Source organism: Adiantum capillus-veneris, chromosome 27 (assembly GCF_014529385.1).
Source record: "Adiantum capillus-veneris isolate H3 chromosome 27, ASM1452938v2, whole genome shotgun sequence".
NCBI classification, from domain to species: domain Eukaryota; kingdom Viridiplantae; phylum Streptophyta; class Polypodiopsida; order Polypodiales; family Pteridaceae; genus Adiantum; species Adiantum capillus-veneris.
Genome location: NC_140957.1, coordinates 85,305,881 through 85,333,681, shown reverse-complemented (window position 1 = coordinate 85,333,681; position 27,801 = coordinate 85,305,881). Strand labels below are relative to the sequence as shown.

At 44.8% G+C, this 27,801-nt stretch overlaps 1 protein-coding gene across 4 annotated transcripts; it reads right to left on the bottom strand.

The window, feature by feature from the left end:
* Positions 1-235: 235 nt before the first annotated feature.
* On the bottom strand, positions 236-27,801 carry LOC147422308 (uncharacterized). Of its 4 annotated transcripts, XM_086503729.1 has the most exons (5): positions 24,781-27,801; positions 2,854-3,376; positions 1,850-2,757; positions 1,394-1,652; positions 236-1,254 (listed from the first exon to the last, which is right to left on the bottom strand). In XM_086503729.1, exons 1-5 carry the CDS (start codon positions 27,664-27,666, stop codon positions 656-658), a joined length of 5,175 nt encoding a protein of 1,724 aa, XP_086359855.1. In that variant the 5' UTR covers positions 27,667-27,801; the 3' UTR covers positions 236-655. The 4 variants fall into 4 exon arrangements, with proteins under 4 accessions (XP_086359855.1, XP_086359854.1, XP_086359856.1 ...); XM_086503728.1 differs by having other exon boundaries at positions 1,850-3,376; XM_086503730.1 differs by having other exon boundaries at positions 1,850-3,376; positions 25,216-27,801.

The window sequence follows — 27,801 nt, the reverse complement described above, 5'->3', positions numbered from 1 at the left end:
GGGTATTTTGGGAATTTCCACAAACTACAAGAGTATTTTGGTAATTTTCCCTATTTTCTGCCAGTCTGAAATTTTTTGTATTTTTAGATAGACAGTAGACATACACATGTATACTTGATTTGTCTCATAGGCCGACTTCGGCCTCACATAGGCGTTAAAAAGCTCTCTCTCTCTCTCTCTCTCTCTCTCACACACACACACACAAATATATGGCCACAAGACCCCCACCAAGACAAGACAGAATGTGCACTCATGCTTCAATATCATCAAAAAAGCTGCAAATAAAGGACTGTAGGCTTTACAGTGCATTTGTTTTATGAAAAAAGGTTTTGAAAAGAATGGATTGCTTGTCTCAACTTCGATGAAGTTGAACCACCAATTGAAACTCATTTTACAAGCAGAACTAGCATGTACAATGAAAGAATATTTCTGCCACTGCATGATGCTTTGTCCTGAAAATGTGTGTACTCAGAGCCAGTAGGGTCCTTTATACATGTACCAGTAATAATGATGACCACCATGAGTAGCGACTGCAGAGGGCGGCCATCAACGATTTGGACAAAATTATATACACGAGTTGCATTTTGTCCTCCTGTGAATGACCTGCTTTCCAAGAAGCTTGTCTTCAATATGCTATCCCCGGCTACTCATCAGACTAGCATGCTCTCTGCCTAAGGGTACTTCGCATCCACGCTTCCAGATGCGCCCTCTCAGAGGTCGAGAGAAAAGTGCCGTCTTCTTTCAAAGAAAAGGCTGCTTCCTCATGCATACTGACAGTCCATGACGGATCATCATCTTCATGTTCAGCATCATCAGAACCATCCTCCAGATCGGGATCGCGTTCCAAAAATTTCTCTTTTCCTGCAAGACTAGAGAACTGGTTCATCACTCGATTTATCCGCTTCCTCAAGTCGACCAAGTGCTCGTATGACGCTGTGGCCGATTCACTCATAAATGCAAGTTCAGCAATGTATGTGGCTTCGAAATCAATTATGGCCGACACAGCGCGCTGCAAAGCGGAATCAAACCTCAACAAGTACATTTGGGCCGACTGTCTTGCTGCTGCCGCATTGGCTTGCATTTCGTAAAGAGATGCACCCTCAGCATTTCCAACTTGACAACCTGTTACGAGGTGCTCCGAGAATCCATCTCTTGCAATTTTCCTCTGCCAATAGTCACCTCTCTGAGTAGCCTGGTACCAATCAGAATCATGTACTCTCTGGGACCTCAGCAAAGAGACTCTCTGCAATTCTTCTGCAAGAACCGTACAATGTAAAGAAATGTAGCCGTTCCCAGCCAAAAAAACAAAAAAAGGTAAGACTTTCTACCACTTCTTAAGACAAACAAGACAATATCTATTCAAACAATCTACCTTAAAGCAGCATTTGCGTACCAGAGGTATCAAATGAAGAGGTCCTCACGTACTTCAAAGCATTGAGGTGCTTCTGTTGTGAGCGCTGCCTCTGCAACCTCTTACTAACATTGCTGTCAGCATCCACCCCTCGTGACGGCCAGCAAAATGCAAAGAGCTGTGGTTGGGGGTACTGTCTTTCCAGCTCTTCCTTGGACACATTCGGGAACCTGCATTCAAGCTCCTCCATTCTCTGCTTCCAGTTGTCCAACTGCTTCTGATACTTTCTAGGCAGCGACGACTGCAGTAATGTGGACAGGTTACGTCATAAAATAAGAAGCAATGCCTGATAGCTATGTGAAAAAACACCTTTGTACATGCATGCACAAAAGGGAGTAGTTAAGGAGAGCAGGAAGGGACTTAATTAAAAAAGGACATGAATGCAGGAAATCTGATATAAAGAAACTCCTATTGTGTGGAAAAATATAATGGGAGTACCTCAAAATAGCGTATCAGAGCATTATCTTTCCTCATCCGCTTCTCAGACCAGTAGTGATGGATTGCCAACATAGCATCTTCTGATGACATGCTTTCACACAGCTCTGTTACTTCATCCGAAGCCACCATTTCACCTTGCCTCAAATAGGTGATTCTTTCTAGCTTGTCTACAACTCTCTCAAAAGAATCCATACTTATTTTCTCTTCCACTCTTTGGCTTCTCTGGGCAAGCCACCGCTCATCTTCAGAGTCCATATCATACACTCTTTTTGTGCAATCAAGAGCATTTTCAACTTCCCCTGGCCAATTTTCACCGAACAGAATATCATCCGAAGGCCTGTCTTCACCACTTACTCCAATCTGTTTAACAAAAGGTATAGGAATTTGTTTTACAAAGGCAGCCCGTGCATTCCGGTGACCGCACTCTTCATGCATCCGCTTGAAAAGCATCCACTGCATCCGATCACAAAATTCTAGGATCCACCCATCTCCACCTTTCCACATCATGGCATGAGTAAAACGATTAACTCGGCTCGTCATTGTACTCTCCATAACCTTGTGAGTATAAGATGCACCTTCAAGCTGCACAACCACTACCCACTCACTCTTTCTAGACTGCAACCCAACCCTAGCCCCAAACTCTCTCCAGCTTCTAGTCTCAGTACTTAACAAAATGTTAGCAGTGCATGACAAATTGAGTTGCTGCATATCGGACTTCTCTTCCTCACATCCGAGAGGGCAGCGCTTTGAACCTGCTCTCTTTTTGAAGTGCTGCCTGGAAGTCATGTAACGTTTCTCTCTATAAATACCCTTCCGCTCAACTGTGTCCTGAGGTCTAAATGATATATCCGCCATCTTTGTAGTCTTCCACTTTGGGCTACACTCTTCACTTGAGCAGCTTGAAGAACCTGAGGCACTGTAAGCCAAATCATTTAATGAAGACAGAGGTGAAGAACGCATGAATGCGTTTGAAGTAGTACCCTTATCAAGCTGAGTAATAGCACCTGGCAAGTCATACGCCTCCTTGACAGCAATAGGAGTGTTCCTTTCTGATGAAATTTGGTCAAAAACGTTGCCTTCTACTGGTACTTCCAGACCATTCAAATAACAGAAATCCATTCCCATACAAAAAGAAGAATCATTTATAGCCTTTTTGCCGCTCTCTTCCTCCCAATCATGGCTATCCAACATGACCTCTTTCTTAGCACCAAGGTCATCCTTAAAGTGCAGCTTTTTATAAAATTTGTCAGCCGCAACAGACTTGCTACCTGATGAATCAAGCCACTTTTGAAGCATGGAGTCAAAGCATAAGCCTGTATAGAAGTCCAGGAGCCTTCTAACTTCATGGAAACAAGAGAACCTGCCGTGAAACAACAAATCTCCTATTTCTCTGGGAAGTAATAAGCCTCCTAGACGCCAGCTCTCTGTACCAAAACTACCACTGATTTGCTCCAAACAAAGAGTAGAGTGGTCCATGTGAGATTTTCTTCTCACAGAAGCGACTGATGCAGTAATAAACTGCAAACCCTGTGCCAAAAAAACAACTTTACTCAGAAATAAGCATTGACTTTGGAGCTTAAATGGACTAAACATGATGGCCCATCATGGCATAATGAGTGTTGCATGCTTGACTTCTTTGAAAATGGCATGTGTCTTTTGAACAAGTCTCATATAATCCAAAATCCTTTCTTATATCCATGCCATTCAATTTCAATAAGATAGAATAGATAGAGTACTCCAACAGGGAAATTTCGCATCGATACAGAGACATTACCTCTTCTCTCATACATGTCAAGCAAACCCAGAGAGGGCAAGAGGGAAGGAGAGAGAAGAGAGAGCATGCATATGAGTGCTTGTATATGTACATATGTATTGAACTCTTAGCATACACGGAGGCTGTAAGCAGAGAGAAAAGAAAGGAAGGAAGACAGATTTTTTATTTCTATGAGATGCCAAGATTGGCCTACGAGACAAATCAAAAGTACATGGGTGTATGTCCTCCATCTAACGGTAATTGACAAAAAAAACAAAGTAAACACATGATAGTGGAAGAAAACCTCTAATAGGGCTGGTAGAAGTGAAAGGAAGAGAGTGATGGAAGGGGGATCCATGGGGGCTGCGGAACTCTCACTATGGGCATAGATCCATGTCTATATGCTCAAGGTAGTAGTAAGTACAATCATGCAAAAATGTAACCACATATCCGGCTAGCTCCATCCTGTATTGATTTGAAGGGCGGCTCGTATGAGTTAAGCTGGATCTGCCATCATCAGGGCTTGTCTCTCCTTAGTAGCCTGGCGATGCAAAGTCTCGATTTGCCTCTAATGCCCTACATCTACAGACAAAGTTCTCCTCACTCTCCACTTCCTCAATGCATAGCTGGAAGGTCCTCTCACCTCTAGGGATGTCGACAGCCTGGCCTATCTCAATCTCTAGCTTGTGTGACAATACGTTGAGCTGACCAATCACCACCCGTGAACTATGTGGCATATGTGTGTTGACACAAACTGCTGAAGTGTCAAGCCACTGAAGACCTAGAGGGTTGGGCACCCTAGCCCTAACCCGAGCCAACCTGCAGATCTCGAACGAGGGGCCTAAACCCTAGCAGAAGCAGAAGAAGTTCTCACCAACTTACTGATCCTCGTCAAGTGGCCCATGGGTTAGGATTAAAAAATCCTAACTCCCACCAACTTATGGGACCCCTGTCCGATGGGGCCTAAAATAAAAGGTGCACACACCCCCTCACTGAAGACCCAACGTGGACATGATGACGTGGTTGTTGTACGAAAGCCCACGAATTACACTAACATGCTGACATGGCAAGCTGTACGGGCGCCTCCGCGAATTACACTAACACATGTTGACGTGGCACTTTGTATGGACAGCCCATGGGACGCTAGCTTCTGGAGATCGGATGCTTTTAGACCATAAGCTTTTCATGTAACAGCTTTTGGATGGCCAAGGATCTTTAAGTACGAACCAAGGGCTCACTCTCTAACATGCTTCCACGTGGAGATACAAAGCAGTGTTGCCGGCATTGTACTGATTTGAAGCATTATAAAGAAATACCGAAAGAGGCACCACAATTTGGGGCTAGTGCTCTCTTGGGGTGGAACTCCGCCACTCCGTGTCTCGTGTGCAGAGTATCTTTTTCAGTTCAGTTGTTTTGAAGTGTCTTAAGTCTATTCATTCTGTTATTTTTCCCTCTCGTTACAGAGGTATCAAAACTTTAGTCATGTGCTTTTCTGAAAGCATATCGATCCTTCCAAGAGTAGACAGATCAAGATGGCACTAGATTTCACAAGAATTTTTTTTCCCGAAAGATCCAAGGAAAGCTTTACAGTTTTGCAACAATTTGACAATATCTATTCAATGGTGAACTACTCAGAATAATTAAAGATTTTTCGAGCCACCCCTTTTCTCAGAGAAGTAGTGGATGTCTATAGCTACCAAGTCCCACACTCCAAGGACTTGGCAAGCTTTCAAGAAAATTTTTGCCCGAAGTTACATGGCATTTGACATCTTCCTTCATAGTCCAACTTCTAGTAAAGTGGGGTATCCTGAATTACTTGCCGCGAAAACCCTAACAGATTACAATTTTGAAATTTCTAGACATCTATCACTAGGTGTCTCTCCTCGAGTTGATACCCTTGGAGGCCTAGTGTGATCGCTATATCTCTGGACTGCCATCACCGCCACAAGAATATTGTATGTCAAAGCCAATTTTGACCATTCAAGAGCTTATGGACCATGCCATGGTCGACTACAACCTTATAAAAGGAACCTAACCCTAACTTTGGTGCAACTCTCAGGATGGAAAGCCAGTCGTCTTTTCAAGCTCGATTGACCAAGATATACCAAAAATGCTTTTTAAGTTCAATTTCGACACTTTGGACTTTGTTTGAAAGTTTGTTTGAGAAATTGTTTGTAAAATACTATGCGAAACTTGTTTGAAATGGATGTTATTTGTTTTGAACTTGTCTTGGAGTCGACTTGAAATTGCTTGATTCTCGTTTGAACTGAACTTGTCTTGGAGTCGACTTGAAATTGCTTGATTCTCGTTTGATGCTAGTTTCAATGGTTTGAAATTTATTCCCGAGAGTAGTACTGAACAAAAATTTTGGGTCTGAGAATGTCTGAATATCTTCGCCTCGAGCTTTCCTAGGAGTAGTGTTCATGTTTGTTGTTATAAGCTTAGGTGAGAAATCATTAGCAACACATGACCGGAAACTGCAAAATCACTGAACTTGATGAGAGAGAGAGAGAGAGAGAGAAGGAGAGTCGGCACGGCACGACGGAGTTCTCAATTGGCCTCAGAGACTGGCGCCCCTTCCGATATTTCTTTATTATTATGCTCGCAAAGTACAACTCCCCAAAAGTCCACTCTCTATCCAAGACTTCGTGTCCAGATACTCTCCGAAAGCCCAAAGGGCACTTATAAACAGCACAAGAGATGCCAAAAGCAGAGCCCCAAAAGCATAAATTCAAAGCATTGTACCCCCAAAAGCACTACTCACAAAAAGCCCATGTAAAACTACCAAAATCCAACAACCGTAAAAAACAAAAATCCGTACAACCTGCCACATGGCACTGTCACCACAGATCACAAAACTTCCATAGAGCCTACCATGCTAGCATCTCGTACGGCCCTGTCACGTAAGCAGTCAGCACATTTTATGAACAACAATCCACACGTCAAGCTTTCGAACATTTTGGATTTTAGACCCACGCCAAGTGCTCCTTAAGTTGGTTTAACTTGTTGGGTTAGGATTTAAAGTCCTAACCCCTTATTTTGGGCCACATGCCCAAAACTCTTCAAGTTCTTTTGGGTTCACTTTCTCTTGGTCTTCTTAGCCATTTTCCTTCCAATTGCATCATTACCTTGTGACATTTGTTGTAGACCTATGAACGATGCACACCGGGTAGTATATTGGAAAGCTCTTGAATAACGCAGAGCGGGTGTTTGCGGAGCGTTTAGTTGTATGCTAGGAATCTCCAAGCGACACAAGTTGCGATCTGGAGAGCATTTGGTTGTATCAGTCCTGTAAGCTCATGGCCCAAACCTTTTAAGGTTATTTGCAGGGGGAGTGAAGGTAGTCGTTGAGTAGCTTCATGCCTAAGACCGTCTATATGGGAGGAGTGCTCAATGGCGTTGTTTGTTGTGCCTTGTAACATGCATATGTAAGCATCTGTGTTGCATCGTGATGTGCCACTTACGTGAGATTGCCTAAGTATGTAACTTTAGTGCATCGAGACACCCGTTAAAGATCAGCATAATCTAGGTGTGATAGCTAATTTTGATACGCCGGAATCTCAAGAACTCTGATATGGAAAACTGAATGACCCTCGAACATTTTTTAGCTAATTTGAGTTGTTTTGCATACGTATTCGCGGACAATTACTTTCTTTCAAGAAGAAGGGAGGTTACAAATTGCTGATGCGTCAAGCCACTGAAGACCTAGGGTTGGGCACCCTAGCCCTAACCCGAACCAACCTAGGATCCCAATTGAGGGGCCTAAACCCTAGCACAAGCAAAAGAAGACAAAGTTCTCACCAACTTATTAATCCTCGCCGAGTGGCCAATGGGTCAGGATTAAAATCCTAACTCCCAACAGCTTATGGGACCCCCGTTCGATGGAGCCTACTGTCACAATTGTGACTTGTTACACTCTCCTTGATTCATTACAGATACAGATGCGAAGTGTGACTAACCCAGGAGGACTCTTGTTCTCGAATGGTCACACCCCTTCGCCCAAAAGACATACCTCTTCGCCAAAAGCCACACTCCTTCGACGACTCGTCACACCCCTTCACCCTACGGATGCGACTCTTCACCCAATGGTTGCAACTCTTCCCCAAAAGGATGTGTCTTTTCACCTAAAGTCATGTCTCTTCAGCAAGAGACATGCCTCTTCACTAATGACTCTTCAATTCCTATAAAAGGAACCCTTTGTACTCGGTTTTATTCATTCAATCAAACACAGACTCTTCTCTTCTTAGTCTTGTTTCTAAATTCAGTTCAAGTTTCTTAAGTCTTAATCATGAGTTTAAGTACTTAATTAGGAATTAGTACCCAGTGGTATCAGAGCAAATTTTTTCTCGAGACCCGAAGGTTGTGAGCCTCTCACCCTCGCCACTACCCTCTCCCCCCCTTCCTGGAGTTGCATGGAAGCAAAAGAACAATGGACAATATACAATCCAATATGAGGTAATCTTCAATTCTACGTATACATAAAGTCAAGCAGAAGACAGAAGAAAGAGATGGGGTGTTATGACATACCGGCTACACTCCTAGCATGCACTTCTCTGAAGGGATGCACTCCTTGGGTTCCTCTCTTCCATGCACTGGAGCTTCCTACCTCACACCCCTTGGCAATGATGGGTCACACCCCTTGAGAGCCCCAGCCCTGACAGATGCACCTCTTGGTCACATGCGCTGGCGATACCTCTTTGGAGAGTTTCGACATCCTATTGCGCTGCCAGCGATTTCCTTTCTTTGCTGATTGTCAATTTTTAAAGCCTTTAATAAAATTGGCTGGCCACTTTAAATTTGGGCCAGGACCAATTTAACCCCTAGTGTGCAAAGGCCTCAACATTTAAAAAAATAAACCGAAGGCCAAGCAGCATATGCAACTGATGGCGCAAATAACGATTCCAGACTCCACTCTCTCTCCCGCGTGGAGGATTCCCTCTTCTAGCGCTGGCAATTTTCTCGCATCGGCTTCACGCACGCGATGGATGGCGATCAATTCCGAATTCCAGTGCCTTATCTCTCTCTTATATAGACGAGGTTCCCGAAGACATCTTGCCGGAACATCCTCCTCCTGCTCCCGAAGTGATCGTTATACCAGATACCCCAGAACCGAAACCCGCATACGAACCGGAAGTGATTATCATTCCGGATTCCCCGTCTCCAAAACCCGCTCCGGTTTCAGAAGAGATATCGGTTCCCGAATTCATTCTGTCGCCCGAACCTGCTCCTGTTCTTGCACTACAGCCAGCAGTTTTGCCGCAGAATTATCTGGTATATGTTACCCATCGTCATGCCTCTCGCTCACAGGTCTGGGTGATGTGGCACATCATTGTTACATGCGAGCCTCTTCATTTGCCACATTTTGAGCACATTTTGGGCCGGTACCCTCACTTGGCCTATTCTCTGACGGAGTGTCGAATGGATGCAGTCAACGACATCATCTCCCAGCAGCCTCTAGTTCAGGTTCACAACAAGTTGCAGCTTCCGGATTATACGCCTTTGACACTAGACGACACACCTCCTATCGACGAGGTGGAAGATATAGAGGATTCGGATCTTGGAGCAAATTTCGTTAGATGCAACATCAACAGCAGCTTCGCCTTTTTACGACGACCACACCTCTCCGAGATAATCCCTTTGAGCTATCAGAATGTCAGAGACGGGCAGTACTCCACCCGACGATCCGATAGCCATCCTCAAAGAGCCAATGTCCATCCTCTAGGAGGCCCTTTCCAACGGTCTTGCATCGATGGCAGCATGTTTGGATGTCTTACAGGCATTTTCTTCTTCGAGGACGCAGCAAGCTACACATTCGGTTTCCTCTGTAGCAGAGTCAGTTCCTGAGCAAGTCGAATCTCCAGAACCAACGGTAGACAATCCAGAATTAAAGTACCTTTTTAAGATAATAAACACAGCACAAAAAGAAGAAAATTGATGCAAAGTTGCCCGAGCCATACAACGATCGCCTCGATAAGCGCGTGCTGGACCATTGGCTTTTCAAGATGGATGTTTATTTTTCAAACATCGATGATCGATCTCATTGAGAGTAAGAAGGTTGCTTTGGCAAGTTCCCTGCTAAAGGATACTGCATTCCTTTGGTGGCGTCGCCGAGTTAAAGATGGAAAAATCACCGCTAGTTGGGACAAATTCCGGCGCATTCTTTGCAAGGCTTTGAGCCTGCAAATGCCAATTTTCACGCCTGGTCTTCTCTCCGCCGCATGAGCAAAACTGGTTCCTTGGCCGCGTACATCTCGGAGTTTCAAAAATTAACTCTTGAGATAGTGACTCTCAATCCTTCAGACAAACTCCACACTTTTTTATTTACGGACTTGAGCCTTCCCTGAGGGATGATGTCCATAAATTTAACCCTGCCACACTGGATGCTGCAATCGCTTATGTCGAGCGTCTTGGCGATAATCAACGCCCATTCAGAAGTTTCATTCCTGGCGATCGAGCTTCCAATTCTGCAAGCTCTTCACGACGTAATTATCAAGGACAAGGTGGTCAGAATCAAAGTTCTTTCTCAGGATCTCAATCTTCGAGACAATACTTTGTTGGACAAAATTCTTTTCGACCCCAATCTTCTAGACAAGCAGCCACTTCCAGAGCCTCCTCGTCTGCAAATAATCAGAATCGACGACACAATCCTCCCAATCACAAAAAGAATGGTCGTCGTGATTTTCGGCAAGATACTTCTTCTGGGCAGCAAGCCTCTTCATTGGCTCCTTCAACCTCCAACTCCAACCGTCCAAGATTATGTACAATTTGTCATGGACAGCATAGGTGGTATGAATGCCCCAAGAAGCCGAACCCTTCAAATCCTCGCCAGAATTCTCACATGGAGACCACAATTCCAGAACCTATCCACAGCCAACCTCCTATCCCAGACAAAGGCAAACAAGCAGCACGTTGTGTTCGAGTTTCTAAGGTTGTGAGTGCCTTAATGATGAATGCTCGAAATCGTGTCGCTGCTCCAGTGGATCTTTCAAACTAGGTTCTTAGCCTCCTAGGCTTTGTTGGCAAGGAGCCAATCAATGTTCTTGTGGATAGTGGGTGTTCTACTAATTTTGTCAGCACATCTTTGATTACTAAACTTCGCCTTCAAAATCAACCATAGTGAGAACTTGCTTACCAAGTAGAACTTGCTGATGGTTCCTTCCTCGAGTGCAACAAAAGGATTGAAAAGCTGGATTTTCAGATTCAGGATTACCAAGATTAACTTGGTTTTCCAGTTACGCCCTTGTCACATTACGACTTGATCCTTGGCCAATCTTGGTTATTTCAGTATGATCCAATGATCAGTTTCAGAGATCACTCAATTTGACTCTTTCACAAGCAACAGGAAATAGAGCTTTGTGGTCTTTTCAGTACCAAACCCATTATATTGGTTTCTACTTTACAAGTCAAACGGCTGGTTCGGAAACGTGATTGTGCTACTGCCTTAATCATGTTGCGAGATGTCAAACCCGGTGCAGAAGAAGCAGAAGTTAAATCCTCCTCCAACATTGCTTATTTGCACAACCCTTCTTTCAACCACATCTGGACTTGTTTCCCCACGAGCTACTAACAACTTTGCCTCCTCGGCCTCCCGTGGATCATCCCATAGATTTGATCCCCGGCCAACCTCCACCAATTCGAGCCCCTTATCGAGTTTCATACTCAGAATCTCAAGAGATACACGGCAACTCGAAGATTTGTTGGATAAAGGTCATATTCGCCCAAGCAAAAGTCCCTTTGGAGCTCCTCTCCTGTTGGTCAAAAAGAAAGATGGGTTTATGTGTCTTTGCATCAACTATCGTGCTTTGAATTAGTTGACGATTAAAAACAAGTTTCCCCTGCCTCGCATTGACGAGTTATTTGATCAATTATTGGGAGTAAAGATCTACTCCAAAATTGATCTAAAATCAGGGTATCACCAAATTCGCATTCGCATTGGTGATGAGTACAAGACAGCTTTTCGCACAAAGTATGGTCACTATGAATTTCTGGTATTGCCATTCGGGTTAACCAATGCCCCGGCCTCTTTCATGACCTTGATGAACGAAATCTTCGGACCTTACTTGACAAGTTCGTGATCGTCTATCTGGATGACATTTTAGTTTTCAGTCGAACGATGGCTGATCACAAGGAACATTTGCAGCTTGTCTTCCAAATTTTGCGAACCAATGTGCTATACATCAACAAGAAGAAAAATGATTTCTTCAAGAATCAGGTGGAATACCTTGGCCACATTATTTCTGTGGCGTTGCAGTTGATCCCAAGAAAATACAGATCATTGTGGATTGGCCTTTACCGCTCACCATCTCAGATGTGCGCTCTTTTTTGGGACTTGCAAATTTTTATCATACCAAGGTCCACAAGTTCTTAGACATTACAGCTCCTTTGACTTAGCTTACCAAGCAGGATAAACTTCAATGGACTGAAGAAGCAGAACAGTCGTTCGAAGCCCTTAAACACGCCTTGACGACAACTCCAGTTTTGGCTATTGCAGATCCCACTCAACCTTTTCAAGTCATGACTGATGTGTCAGATCGTGCTTCTGGCGGTGTTCTTATGTAGAATGAGCGTGTCATTGCTTTTGACAGCCGCAAATTTTCAGCCATTCAAATAAGATACCCAGTTTATGACAAGAAATTCTTAGCCATTGTTCATGCTTACCGCACTTGGAAACACTATCTTCTTGGCGCAGATTTTGTGGTGCAGACACATCATCAGTCATTGACATATATTTTTACTCAACCAGTGATGAATCCTCGTCAAGGATGATGGGTTGAGTTCTTAGCAAGTTTTCATATGATGATTCAGTACGTGCCAAGCCTTGCAAATGCAGTTGCAGATGCCTTAAGCCGCATGCCTTGCGCTATCAACTTTGCCATTTCCGGTGTGCAGATGGAAATACCTGCTTGTTTCAAGCATGAGTATTTGACAGATAGAGATTTTGGGGATGCATTTCAAGCTCTTAAATCCTCTACTCCGACTCCTGCAGAAATGAATATGTTTGCAACTTACACCATTGTCAATGACTTGCTGTATTACATTGATCGTATTTGTGTTCCACACAATCCGCCATTGCGAAAATTTTTGATCCAAGAACATCATGAAGTCCCTTTTGCTGCTCATCCAGGCATCAACAAGACATACAGATTGTTATCTACAACATATTTTTGGCCACAAAAGCAGCAAGATGTTATCAAGTTTGTTAAAGCTTGTCATTCCTGTGAAACAATGAAAGCTTCTCGACAACTTTCTCAAGGGTTACTTCATCCTTTGCAAGTACCTCAAGAACGATGGAAAAGTGTCAGCATGGATTTTATCACTACTTTGCCTCGTTCTCAAAAAGGCAATGCACAAATTCTCGTAGTGCTTGATCGGTTTTCAAAGATGGCACACTTTATTCCTTGCAAGAAGGCTGCTTCGGCTCTAGACGTTGTGCAATTGTCTGTGCAACACATTTTCAGATTACATGGATTACCAAAGTCTATTGTTTCAGACAAAGATCCAAAATTCACAAGGCATTTTTGGACATCCCTTTTCAAATCTCTTGGTACAAATTTGTTATTCAGCTCAGCATACCATCCTCAAACTGATGGTCAGACAAAAAGAGTGAATCGAATTTTGGAAGAAATGCTTCGACATTACATACAAATTCGATCGGGGTCATGGGAAGAGTATTTGCCACTTGCAGAGTTCGCATACAATACCTCTATCCATTCAACAACTGGCATGACTCCATTCCAAGCAGATTATGGACATACTCCTCTTATACCGACAAACTTTGTTCTTCAACGCAAAGTAGCTCTAGCAGATCAGTTGGTTCAAGAAATGCAAGATGTACTTATTCAAGTATGTGACAAGTTGGTTCATGTCCAACAAAAATACCAAAAACAAGCCAATAAGCATCGACGACATGCAGATTTCTAAGAAGGAGATTGGATTTTGTTGTATGTAGCACCTCTTCGCTACAAAAGTGTGAAATCGGTCTTTCCAAAGTTGCGCCCTTGCTTCTATGGACCTTTCAAAATAGTCAAGAAGTACTCAGTTGTCAGTTACAAGTTAGAACTTACACTCTCATGTGGAAAACTTCATCCAACCTTCCACATTTCTTGGCTCAAACAGTACATACAAGAAGATTCGCCAATTCCCGACTTATCTTCTTATGTGCCAGAAATTGAAGATGAACACATAATTCTTGATCCAGAAAAGATTCTTGATGTTAGACAAAAAGAAACAAGACGAAAGATCACAACAGAAATTTTTTGTCAAGTGGATGGATTTTGACGAGTCAGACTCAACTTGGCAGACGGATGAAGATATGCAGCAGTACCCAAACCTTCTTCAAGAATTCTTTGACAAGCGGAAGACTTTCATCTGAACATGGGATTTTAATTTAAATGGGAGGGAATGTGAAACCGGCCCGTAGGGCGGTAGGCGTTGGCTTTCACCCGAAATTCTTTACTTTAAACACACACACAGAGCACTTTGCAAAGAGAACCTGCGACGGGAGTTAACACTTGAACACACACACGGCTCGGAAGCTAGAATGCTCCGAGCAGACGCCGACAACCTGTAGGCCCCAAAATTGGCGCCCCTTTCGGTATTTCTTTATTCTTTAGGAGGGTAAATTACAAGGTAAGGTCCTGGGAATCCTTCACGTGTATCCACCTAGATACCATTTGATTTGGCCAAATTTCGGTAGCATAACAGCCCCAAAACTTGCGCGAAACCAATTCCCCTGCTGGAACTCGCTTGCATTGTCGTATACCCTCTGATTCCTGTCCAAAAACAGTAAATTCAGCACGCTGTATTTACTGGTTTTTGCCCCGTTTTCAGCCCCAAACAGTCCCCTAACTGTCCTTTGCCAGTGGGGCACGATTCCCAATGATCCTGGTGTCCGTATGGCTGAAAAACAGTCAAATTACAGCGCATACACAGCGCTGATTTTGCACCTATACGGTGAGGTTATGACCCTCACCAGTGCCTGCTTTGGAGCAACAATTAGCTACCCCTGTTCCTGCTCAAGAAGGCTCTTGCCTCAGCACAAAAGCATGAACCCACACAACTGTACATCAGTCAAATGAGTAGCCCTCTTGTGGGGCATCACATAACTGCACGTAGGGGAGAAAGAGGGCAGTATGTAGCGTGCGGGGCATCACTCCCGTCACCATACTGTGCATAGAGGGCAAGGTAAGCATTCCATAGCTTCTGTACCTGTTGCAATCCGCCTGTGGCTGAAAATGGCGCCCCCTTTGTTGATATGCAGCTCGTTTTTGCCTCCCAGAGTGGCAAAATCGCTCACAAGCTGACACGTCGCCCAGTTTCCGAGTTTGGGCTTTCCCTGCTAAAAATATCTCAACTGGTGCGTCAGTTGACTTCGCGGCAGAGTTGTAAAGTGTTCCCCTAGTCATACCGAAGGTAATGACGCGAACACATTTCGTGGCCCAAAATAGCAGTTCCCTAAATTTTAGGAGATGCTTCCGTTGGGCTCCCACTGGTCTTCTGACCATCTATCCTCATTGGGACCGCATCCAAAAATGCAATGGGGCCCAACTGTCGGATACTTTTGGTTGGTAGTCCCACCTTGACTTTACGCCTTAATTGAGTTCACTTCCTAGTATCCACCAACTTGCTAAGTGCGACGGGGGGACCTATATGATCTTGCTCTGAGCCTAGACATCCTCTTACCATACGAATTCCAGTGCCGACCACTTCCCGTCTGCGGGTGAATCTACCGTTCACATTGGCCATACAATGTCCGACCGTTTGCTACTTCAAAAAGAGGGTCTCAAAACAAGTAAAATAAACCCCATTGGAAAGAAACCAACAACCAAGGTTAGCAGTTGCCACATCTCTGTGACATGGTTAATAACTGCCACGTCCTCGTGACATACCCCCCTCTTGAAATCGCAAACGTCCTCGATTGCATACCATAAATACACGCCACTGATGATCTTGTGCTATTAACACTCTTTTATCATCGCATGTATCCGCAAGAAAGGTCGTAACATACATAGATACAAATGACTTAATGAGGCCTTCATACTTTTGCCATTTCTATCTATGGCACTGAATTCATATGTACATTCGATGTACTAGCTCTATCATTACCCCTCCTTTGCACACGTTGGGTTGGGGCATAAGTAGGCTGTAACCCAAAGGCTTCAAGGTAAAGCTGCAATACATTTGGTGACTCTGACAGTTCATGCTCTTCCATCCACTTTGCATCCATAGGCGGATAGTTCTTGAACTTCACCAAATAACGTCTTGCAACTTGTCCTTTAACTTTTCTGTCCTTATGTGCCAAAACTTGCTCAGGTACCAGGATCTCATCAAGTTCCTCAACTTCTGGCTGATCCTCAACTGGCATATCTTCTGGCACATCACCCACGAAGGGTCTTAGAAGACTCACGTGAAACGCATTATGAATCTTCCATGCATCAGGCAATTTCAGCCTGTAAGCCACATAGCTGATCTTGTCAAGCACTTGAAAAGGCCCATAGTAACGCATGCTGAGCTTAGGAAACAGCCGTTCCTTGCCCTTCATCTTCTTTAACCTTGCCTTTTCGAACCTTAAGAGAACCCAATCACCAGGTGATAGTAGCAATTCACGACGGTGACGATCAGCAGCCTTTTTCTGTTTTGCCCGAGTCTTCTCCAAGGCAACTTTAATCTTCTTATACATCTCATCCATGTTCTCAACATATCGATCTGCCTCAAAGATCCTGTCCTTGGTGTGCAAAATGGGAGGAACCTTTTTGCCGCCTTCAACAATCTCAAAAGGTGCTTTGCCAGTAGACGAATGCACCGTATTATTGTACGCATACTCAAGCATAGGCAAATACTGTTCCCACTTGCCCTTATTATCTGACACATAGCATTTCAGCAGATCTAAGACAGTAGAATTGGCCTCTTCTGACTGTCCATCAGTTTGTGGATGAAACGAAGACGAGAACTTGAGCGTAGTACCCATGTTCTCAAACAATCCTCTCCACAACAAACTGGTCATGCGAGGATCACGATCACTGATAATCGATTGTGGCATACCATGGTACTTAAACACATTGTACATGAACAAGCGTGCCATCTGATCAGATTTTATCTTCTTCCTGACAGGGATAAAATGGGCCTGCTTGCTGAACCTGCAGATAATGGTCCATATACCATCATTCCCTGTTAGCGTCCTTGGAAGATCAAAGATAAAGTCCATAGCAATGCTTTCCCATGGCTTATCCGGAATCGGCAGTGGTTGTAACAACCCTGGTGCCTTTTGCCTGTCAAACTTGACCTTTTGGCAAACTATGCATGCTCGCACAAAGGCATCCACATCTCTCCTCAAGGTAGGCCAATAGAAGAACGTCTCTACCGCTTTAACTGTTGCATCAATGCCACGATGCCCTGCATACGGTGGGACATGACTCTCTTCCATGACCTTATGTCGCAGTGGCCTAGTGAGACAAAGTCTGCCATGCATCATCATAAAACCATCTCTGAGGAGGTAGTGCTCATGATGTTGCCCCTCTTGTAACTGTTCAAAGATCCTTGCAAAATCTTCATCAGCAGTATACTGTTCCTTCATGTCATCTAACTCATGATGATAAGGAATTGACACAGCTGAAATTTGTGGCTTTCTTGATAACGCATCAGCCACAACATTCTTCTTGCCTTCCACATGCATAATCTGGAAGTGGAACATGGAAAGAATGTTTGCCCATCGCATATGCTTTTCGGATAACTTTGACTGTGTCAAGAAGTATCGCAAGGTCTGATGGTCTGTTTGGACAACAAAATCAGCACCTAAGAGGTAGTGCTTCCAGCTAGAAAGCGCATGAATAACGGCCAAGAGTTCTTTCTCATAGACTTGCATAGTCCTCTCTGGCCCTTGCAAAATTCGGCTTTCATATGCTACTACCCGTCCATCTTGCATTAGCACTGCTCCGATGCTACTGCCACACGCGTCACATTGGACCACAAATGACTTCCTGAGATCTGGCAAAACAATAACTGGATCTGAAGTCAACTTTTCCTTTAAGAGACTAAAAGCTGAAATCTCTTTTTGGGTCCATCTGAAAGTGACCTCTTTCTTTTGCAATGCGTGAAGAGGCAATGCTATCTCTGCAAAATTTCTGATAAACCTTCTATAGTAGGAACACAATCCCAAGAAGCTTCTGACATCGTGCACAGTCTTCAAGTCTGGCCATGTCTTGATAGCTTCGACCTTTGCGGGATCCATTCTAACACCATCCTTTGAGACTATGTGGCCCAGAAAGTGGATCTCTTCAAGAAAGAATTCACTTTTCTTAGGATTGACAAGTAACCTGTGACTGCGCAGCTCTTCGAACACAATGGTCAAGTGACGCCTATGCTCCTCTTCATTCTTCGAATACACAATCATGTCATCGAAGAATGTTCCAACAAACTGTTGATGCGAGCGGAAAATCCGGTCCATCATTCTGTTGAACGTGGCAGGAACATTTGTTAGCCCAAACGGCATCACTAGAAACTCATAAAGACCAAATGTCGTTCTAAAAGCAGTCTTGTGTACATCCTTTGGGCTTATACGAATCTGATGGTACCCACTCTTCAGGTCTATCCTGCTGAAAATTGCAGCACCCTCTAAACGATCGAGAATATCATCAATGCGAGGAATAGGAAACCTATTCTTGATGGTATTCTTATTCAACGCACGATAATCAATACACATGCGCCATGAGCCATCCTTCTTCTGCACTAGGAGCACTGGGGAGCAAAAGGGTGAAGAACTAGGCTGAATCAGCCCCTTCTCTAATAACTCCTCAACCTGGCCCATAATCTCTTTCTGCTGTGCCGCACTAACCCTGTAGGGAGGTCTATTTGGTGGGCTACACCCTGGCACCAAATCTATCCGATGGTCCTCAGGTCTCTCTGGCGGCAATTGCGACGGTAATGAATCAGAAAAACAGTCACTAAACTTTTGCAAAAATGCTGACCTTTCTTTATCTAACACAGATAAATTTGACTGATCACTATCTGAGACATCACGTGCAAAAATCAAGTACACAGAAAGATGATTCTTTATTACAGAAGTGATAGCAAAAGCAGATACAATAGGGACTGACTCTCCTTTAAGCTTTACATCCAAGATGTGAGTTTTGCCCCTATGCTGTACAGTGATCTTTTTGTTGTAGGCATCCAAGACTCCATGCACTCGGAACATCCACGGGATCCCCAACAAGGCGTCACAACCTTCCAGCGGCATGATGTAAAACTCTTCAGTGTCCACATACGACTGAATATGCAGACGCAGTTTTCCAATGATGGGAGTAACACACTCTGAGTGGCCAGGACATGCCAACCCTGCCTCTGCTGTGTACCCCATTTCTTCACCTTTGATGCCGAGCTTCATAGCTAACTCTGGTGAGATAAAGTTGGCTTTGGCACCTGGATCAAAGAAGATGAGTGCCGTCTGATCTCTAACTTTACCCCATGCCCTGCATAACTCACTGGCATCTGTGCTGGGCCTGTCACCCACCATGTCTGGCACTAAACCTGCCGTGGGTTTAGGCTTCTTGCCTTTCTGGTCTTCTTTATCCTCTGAGTCAGCTGGCCTTTTCCTTTGTGGACAATTTATAGAAATATGACCAGGCTGCTCGCATATAAAGCATTTGTTCTCAGCCATTAGGACCTTCTTTTCCTCGAGCGACTTGCGCACAAAAGGCTTCCTTTTCTGTTTCTTTGCCTGCGCTCCAAAAGTCCCAGCTGAATCCTTGTCTTTGGTGGCCTGTTCTGACCCCTGTGACGCATCAGGAGCCGTCTTCACAAAGGGCTTCTTCGCTGAATTTTTCTTTTGCTGCCCTCCTTTATCACTGCTCGGAAATCCACTGTCCTCTCCTTTCAACAGGGCAAGACCAGTGTTCGCAACTTCCATAAGCTGAGTAAGGGTAGCCACTCTATTCTTTGTACAGTAATCGCGAAGCCCTTTAGGCAACCCACAACAATACTTCTCTATCTGCTCTGTCAGTGGCACAAATCTGTAGGAGGTCACTGAGAGTAATGCTTTACAAAACCTCCTATTGTACTCCAGCAAGCTCTTGCACGAAGCTGCCGTAAGCTGGTGCCAATCTGTCAAGACATCGGCTTCAAATTCATTTGATAGCCAAGCAAATGCAAACATTTGCTTGAAGTAAACCCAAGTGGCGGGTGCCTGTCCTTGCATTAACAATGTCATCCACCATGTAAGCGCATTGTCCTTTAAGAAAGTGGCAGCTTTCCTGACCTTCGAGGCCTCTGTAAAATTCCCTCCCGCATAAGCTGTATCAAACTGCTGGAGGAAAGTGAGTGCCTTTGTCTTGTCCTCGAAACCACTGAATGTACTGAACTTTACCGCTGCACCACCTTCTTTGTAAGCCTTCGGCTTCTCTAGTGCCCCCAAATTGTCATACGGAATGGTCTGCAACATGGGCACTGTACTAGGCATGATCGGCACGTGTTGGCCATTCACATTTTGCGTCAGAGGTGCGATATCTGGCTGCTGTCCAGAAAAACCAGCCATGCCAAAATGACCCTGTGGCACCCCAAACTGGCCCTGGTTGCCGTGGAAACCTTGCTGCATGCCGATTGTACCATACATGGGGTTTGGCATGATGCCTTGCATACCCCCGAACACTGTTCCTGGCATGTACGGCTGACTTCCAGACGCATAACCAGCCATACTTTGGAACACTGATCCACCCCCGAAATACCCAGGATGTACCGTGGGTGGTGGAAAAACTGAGTGCATAGCCTGGTATCCAGCTCCCTGTCCATTCAAGACAACATGCTGGCTCTGAAAGGTGGCGGGCTGAACTGGCATAACCTGTGGAATAGGCGTTCTAGCCACCTGTTCAAGCACGGGAGGAACCTGCTTTGGAGCCCCCGACTCCGCAACATGCGAGTGTTCCCTTTCCTCCTGCGCCTCATGAAGTACCTGGGCTTGAGCTTCAACAAGCTCCGTAAGCGGCGTAGGTTGTCTATTTTGCTGTTGCACTGGTGGCGCTTGTAAGAATTCCATAAACCTCGGATTCTGCACCAGTTGCGAAAAGACATTCACCGCGGCAACTAACTGAGTCTTAAACGCATCATCCTCAAGTTGCCCTGTCATAATGCCCTGTACTACTGGAGGGACATTCACGTTGACAGGAGATACAGACTGACGTGGCCGTGAGCTCTCGCCAATCTCAAAAACCATAGGAATCTCCTGCCTGTCCTTTGGAGAGAAACCCTCTTCCATAATTCCCTTCCCCTTGTCGGCCATAGTGTAATCCCCGTGTTCTTGCACTGTGTCTTTACCCTGAACAATCCAGGCTCACTCTTTGAGGAAAAAGTGATTGATGTCCCGGCAACGGAACCATGAAACCGGCCCGTAGGGCGGTAGGCGTTGGCTTTCACCCGAAATTCTTTACTTTAAACACACACACAGAGCACTTTGCAAAGAGAACCTACGACGGGAGTTAACACTTGAATACACACACGGCTCGGAAGCTAGAATGCTCCGAGCAGACGCTGACAACCTGTAGGCCCCAAAATTGGCGCCCCTTTCGGTATTTCTTTATTCTTTAGGAGGGTAAATTACAAGGTAAGGTCTTGGGAATCCTTCACGTGTATCCACCTAGATACCATTTGATTTGGCCAAATTTCGGCAGCATAACAACCCCAAAACTTGCGCGAAACCAATTCCCCTGCTGGAACTCGCTTGCACTGTCGTATACCCTCTGATTCCTGTCCAAAAACAGTAAATTCAGCACGCTGTATTTACTGGTTTTTGCCCCGTTTTCAGCCCCAAACAGTCCCCTAACTGTCCTTTGCCAGTGGGGCACGATTCCCAATGATCCTGGTGTCCGTATGGCTGAAAAACAGTCAAATTACAGCGCATACACAGCGCTGATTTTGCACCTGTATGGTGAGGTTATGACCCTCACCAGTGCCTGCTTTGGAGCAACAATTAGCTACCCCTGTTCCTGCTCAAGGAGGCTCTTGCCTCAGCACAAAAGCATGAACCCACACAACTGTACATCAGTCAAATGAGTAGCCCTCTTGTGGGGCATCACATAACTGCACGTAGGGGAGAAAGAGAGCAGTATGTAGCGTGCGGGGCATCACTCCCGTCACCATACTGTGCATAGAGGGCAAGGTAAGCATTCCATAGCTTCTGTACCTGTTGCAATCCGCCTGTGGCTGAAAATGGCGCCCCCTTTGTTGATATGCAACTCGTTTTTGCCTCCCAGAGTGGCAGAATCGCTCACAAGCTGACACGTCGCCCAGTTTCCGAGTTTGGGCTTTCCCTGCTAAAAATATCTCAACTGGTGCGTCAGTTGACTTCGCGGCAGAGTTGTAAAGTGTTCCCCTAGTCATACCGAAGGTAATGACGCGAACACATTTCGTGGCCCAAAATAGCAGTTCCCTAAATTTTAGGAGATGCTTCCGTTGGGCTCCCACTGGTCTTCTGGCCATCTATCCTCATTGGGACCGCATCCAAAAATGCAATGGGGCCCAACTGTCGGATACTTTTGGTTGGTAGTCCCACCTTGACTTTACGCCTTAATTGAGTTCACTTCCTAGTATCCACCAACTTGCTAAGTGCGACGGGGGGACCTATATGATCTTGCTCTGAGCCTAGACATCCTCTTACCATACGAATTCCAGTGCCGACCACTTCCCGTCTGCGGGTGAATCTACCGTTCACATTGGCCATACAATGTCCAACCGTTTGCTACTTCAAAAAGAGGGTCTCAAAACAAGTAAAATAAACCCCATTGGAAAGAAACCAACAACCAAGGTTAGCAGTTGCCACATCTCTGTGACATGGCTAATAACTGCCACGTCCTCGTGATAGAATGTCACGATTGTGACTTGTTACACTCTTCTTGATTCATTACAGATACAGATACAAAGTGTGACTAACCCAGGAGGACTCCTGTTCTTGAATGGTCACACCCCTTCGCCCAAAAGACATACCTCTTCGCCAAAAGTCACATCCCTTCACCCTACGAATGCAACTCTTCACCCAATGGTTGCAACTCTTCACCAAAAGGATGTGTCTTTTCGCCTAAAGTCATGTCTCTTCACCAAGAGACATGCCTCTTCACTAATGACTCTTCAGTTCCTATAAAAGGAACCCTTTGTACTCAGTTTTATTCATTCAATCAAACACAGAGCCTTCTCTTCTGAGTCTTGTTTCTAAATTTAGTTCAAGTTTCTTAAGTCTTAATCATGAGTTTAAGTACTTAATTAAGGATTAGTACCCAAAATCCTTACACCTACAATCAAAGACACGCACACAATCATTGAAGACCCAACCTAGAGATGATGATAGCTGCTCTACGGAAGCCCGTGAATTGCGTTGACATGTTGAAGTGGCCTATAATCTACGTTGATGTGGCAAGCTGTACAAACACCTCTACGAATTGCCCTGACACATGCTAACATGGCAGTTTGTACAGACAGACAATGGGACACTAGCTTTTGGAGATCAGATGCTTTTAGACTATAAGCTTTTCATGTAACTGCTTTTGGATGGCCAAGGGCCTTTAATTACGAACCAAGGGCTCACTCTCTCGAATGCTTCCACATGGAGATGCGAAGCAATGTTGCCCGTGTTGTACTAAGTTGAGGCAATATAAAGAAATACCAAAAGGGGCGCCACAATTTGGGGGCCAATGCTCCCTTGAAGTGGAACTGCGCCACTGTCTCGTGTGCAATGTATCTCTGTCAATTCAATAGTTTTGAAGCGTCTAAAGTCTGTTCAGTCTGTTCTTTTCCGTTGGCACGTGGTGCCTCCGTTACACGTGTCCATGTAGCGTGGTCGTTGGATGAACCCCTTCGCTAATCTCTGCAATACGCCATCTTCGAGGGAAGAGGCCGTCTAGGTGTGATCCAAGTCTCCCTAAAGTAAAGCCCATAGATCTTGTCTTAGCACTTTCTCTCATTGTGTGAGAGGCAAAAGAAAGGTGAGTATGGACCATATTGGAAGAGCAATAGTCTCTCCATATCTAGCCCATGAGCTCCAAGACAGTCTCTGACTTGTGAATACTATGTCCCCTGCTCACCTAACTCTGAAAGCTGCCTAGAAGCCTCGACAGCCCTATGTGTGAGTCTATGCTCCTACATCCTCTGGATAAAGCACACTATCTGGAAGAGTGCCTCGCTAGCATGGGCAGTGTAGCAAGCTCTGCTCTAATAATGCATATGGCACTGAGGGCTTCCTATGGAGCAAGTGTGATATCATACATATATGTGGTCTCTCAATCTATGTCCATAAGGTGACTAACAAACCAGGGGCCCACACTGCAACTGTAGACATCGAGGCTGGAGTAACGAGTCTGTTGAGCAGCCACCCCTTCGCGCAGGGTTCCTGAGAATGTGCCTGGTGGCATCTCCTCTCCAGCATGGCCAAGGCCGCATATCCTTTGGTGGGCCTATCCGTAGTTGCCTTTGCCATGGTGAAACTCCCTAGCAGGCTGGCAAAGGTGACTTCCAGGTATATATAAGATTCCACCGCCTCTATCTGTTCTCCGGCAGCTGTGAACAATGCGCCCTCTTGATTATTCTGGAAGTGTGGAAGATCAAGACCTTGGTCTTCCCAAGGTTCACCGTCAAGGGGAGAGAGGGGGGGAAACATACACACACACAGCAGGCACCTGCACATTCGTGTATTTCTTATCATGGCACACACATACAAGAACTGCATTTGTTCAACAATGATTTCAGGCCAGCTGAGAAATTGATTCTCTGCTAATGTGAGCAGTTTATTCCTGCAAGACGGTCTTTCATAAATAGGGCCCACACAAGGTGCCAAAGGCACAAGGGGAATCAAAACTCGTTTCTCATAAAAGAACTGCATATATTCAACAATGATTTTGAGAAGTTGATTCACTGCTAATGCAGCCTTTCGTAAATAAGGGCCACACAAGGTGCCAAAGCAACAAGGGGAATCAAACCTTATTTTATTTTGGGCTCACCTCAAGCCTCAGCCTCTGGGTTTACACAGGCATGCACCCCAATAACCTCTTGTGATTGCATGCATGTATAATATGCGTGTGTATGAAGACACAGAAGTTTGCACAAATATGCATCGGCATTCACTATACATGCACTTCTGCAATGTCATTCGAGTCAAAACAAAAACAAACACAAATAACCTCATAAACCCAGCAGCAACAGTAATGACCTGGTTTCTGCACAACTTGAATGAAGGATTTGGAATGGGCGGCTGTGCATGACCCACAGAAGCAACAGATGCAATCCAATTATAGATTATCTCATGGACTCCCATGCCCTCATTTTGGGAAACAGACAAATGTGTGAGGCATGAAACAAAATCTGTTTCAGCCCCAGCATGAGACCTCAGCTTCATACTTCTCACAAACTGCCGCTTGAAATAGATGCCATCTTGCAGAGGACAAGAAGCAAGTAAGTACTGCTGCACCACCACTCTAAGCTGTGCACCTTTTTCACAAAGAATGGCAACAATGTAAGGCTTGAGTATGTAACTGGAAAAGATATTGAGCATCTGTCTAGATGTCATGTTCACTATGCAATGCGCTGAAATCAACTTCCTTACATGCTGCATCAATAAATTATCAGCTTGAGGGGATAGACTCACGGGCAGATTCCTTGACCACTGCTCCTTTCTGGAAAGGACACTCCAGAGATCGTGAGAGAGACTGCCTTGCCAACACTGAAAACACTTTTGGTTTGTAGAAGGTATTGATCTCACAACTGACATGAAAAGTAGAACGATGTTAGCTAAGTCTCGTGTCGAGCCCTTCCACTGAAATCTTCCTTCAAAACCGTTCCTTCCGCTCAACTCGATCGCTTCCAACATGTTATAAAGCTGCCATGTAAATAAACCACACACCAAATTTATCCTTGGAAAATGGATGGTGGAGTGAAAGACCTTTCGGAGATTCAACCTGCCACTCCGTTCCAGATTCTCACCGAGTTTGACACAATGTTGCCTGACACACTGAGAGAAATTACTTTCAAAAGCAGATCTCTTGGTGGCCACTGAACGCATTGACATTATTGCACTAAGCATGCTTGGGCAATTTGTGGAAGCTGCATCCATTAGAGACACAGGGAAGGGAGTAGAATTTTCTGGAGAAAACGATTGATCACAAGAGCTTTTCAATCGATTGTCCTCAATAGTAGCCACATCACTATCCTGACATTTGTTTGAAGGCCTTATAGAATGTAAAGTCCCCCTTCTATCCATTATTCTTCTGAGTCGACCACGTCCTCTACTGTAACCACCTGCATACCTCCTACCTCGCTTTGACTCCCTCCTTTGAAGGTCTTTACCTGATCCAAGCTCCAAATAGCCAGGATTGCAATCTTCTCTTGAACTCGCAGGAGGTAAGCTGTCAAAACATAAAGAATCCGTTTCTTTAGACAACAGTTTGGCCTGAACTAATGATCCCACCACATCTTTTACAGCCTCTGCATCAAAAGCAGTGTGGGCCAAGCTTTTAATTTTGGGCTTTCTTCTTGTCCTTCTGTGCAGTCCTTCACTTGAAGTCTGCACTCCAGGCCCTGTATTCAATGATTCTGGCACACCATCGTCTCCGTTTTTGGATAATCCAGCAATGCCAGCTTCAGCATTTGAGAGCTGTCGCTTCCTTTTTCTTGCATTTGTCAGCTTCGGCTGCACTTCCTGTAAAGAAGCACCCCCATTGACAGCTTCCAATGCACACCTGTCAAACTTTACAGTGCTCTGATGTTCCTCCTCTGGGCAAGGATGGCCTGCTGGACCCTTCGCGTGATCATTTTTGCGAAGAAGTTTTTGTTTCTTTGTGCTTTTTTCTGGTTCCTGCAAATGCTGTCCTTCAAAACCCTTGAGACTCTTAGTAGCTTCATTCTTTGTCAGGTCAGCCGCTTGGGACCTACTCATCTCCTCATGTCTCTGCCTCCTCCCATACACAAAACTCCCTTCCCCCTTAACAGATCCATCCACCTCAGTTTTTCCCCTGCCCAAGCCCACTGAATTACCCTTGTGTCTTCGGCTAAAAACCTTGGGGTCTTTTTGAATTCTCAAGACAGTTGCTTTGGCCTCAAAACTTCCTTCAGAAAATAAGACTTTTGATATCACAGCATCCATTCGTGGAGATACGACCTTCGTAGAAGGAGCAGTTGATTTTCTATTGGACAAGTAGATAGGCTTGGGTGACCCATTGCTTGTGCTGTTAATGTCTGAATCATGCTGCCGCCTGCTAGAGGGCAAAGGTGACATTGATAAGCCCTCCTTCCCATCATTAGCACTCTCCTTGGCTTTCCCACCAGATTGTACAGACTCCGACTTTGAAGGCATCTCATATTTAAACTTCTCCCGTGCAAGATAGAGCCACTCCTCTTCACCATCATCATAGGACACCTTGTGCTTCTTCTGTACATTGTCATATGCACTGATTAAACCATGATACCAGGCAGCATCCAATGGCCAATAAACCTCAACCCTTCTACCAACAATCAAAGGTGGATCTGCTAGAGGAGGAACATTCTCCTTTATTTCCTTATTGCGCACTCGTCTTGGTCTCAAAACTCTTTTGTCTGATGCACTCTGCATTTTATCACAAGCTGATTTGGAAATAGGCTCCAGAAGTTTCGTGCTTGGCAACATGGTGGAGCTACAAAGTACCTCTGCAGTATCAAGCTGCGCAGCTTGTGAATAATCCATGATCCTGTTATTAGCACCCAAATCGGTGCTAAGATCAAGGTCAACATGTTTCACTTGTTTACCCTTGACACTATTTTTGTGATGCCCATCATGCTCTGGAGTACACCGAGAAGCTTGAAGATCATTATTCAGACCTGAATTAACTGCAGCATTGCTAAGAGAATACCGCTCTGCAACACGAGAATTGGAGAGTACAACCTGTTCATTAGATGGAACATGCTTCCTTATAGAGGGGCTGGCTAACTTTCTTCTCTTTAATGATCCATACTGGCTAAGAAAATTTTTCCGCTTCCTAAACTTCTTCTTCACATCAAATCTTTCATGGGTAGTGTTGTTCAAATTGAAGTTAGCAGTCAACTCTTGCTGAAGCGAGCTTGACATAGAGATCACTGAATGTGCAATAACAATAGTTTTCGCCACTGCAAGTTAGTTATGCACGCTCTAAAAGCCACCCAGCTGAAGAAATGCAGGCCCATCCTTAGCGCTCGCAATCCCAAAAGCAAGGACCCAAAATGC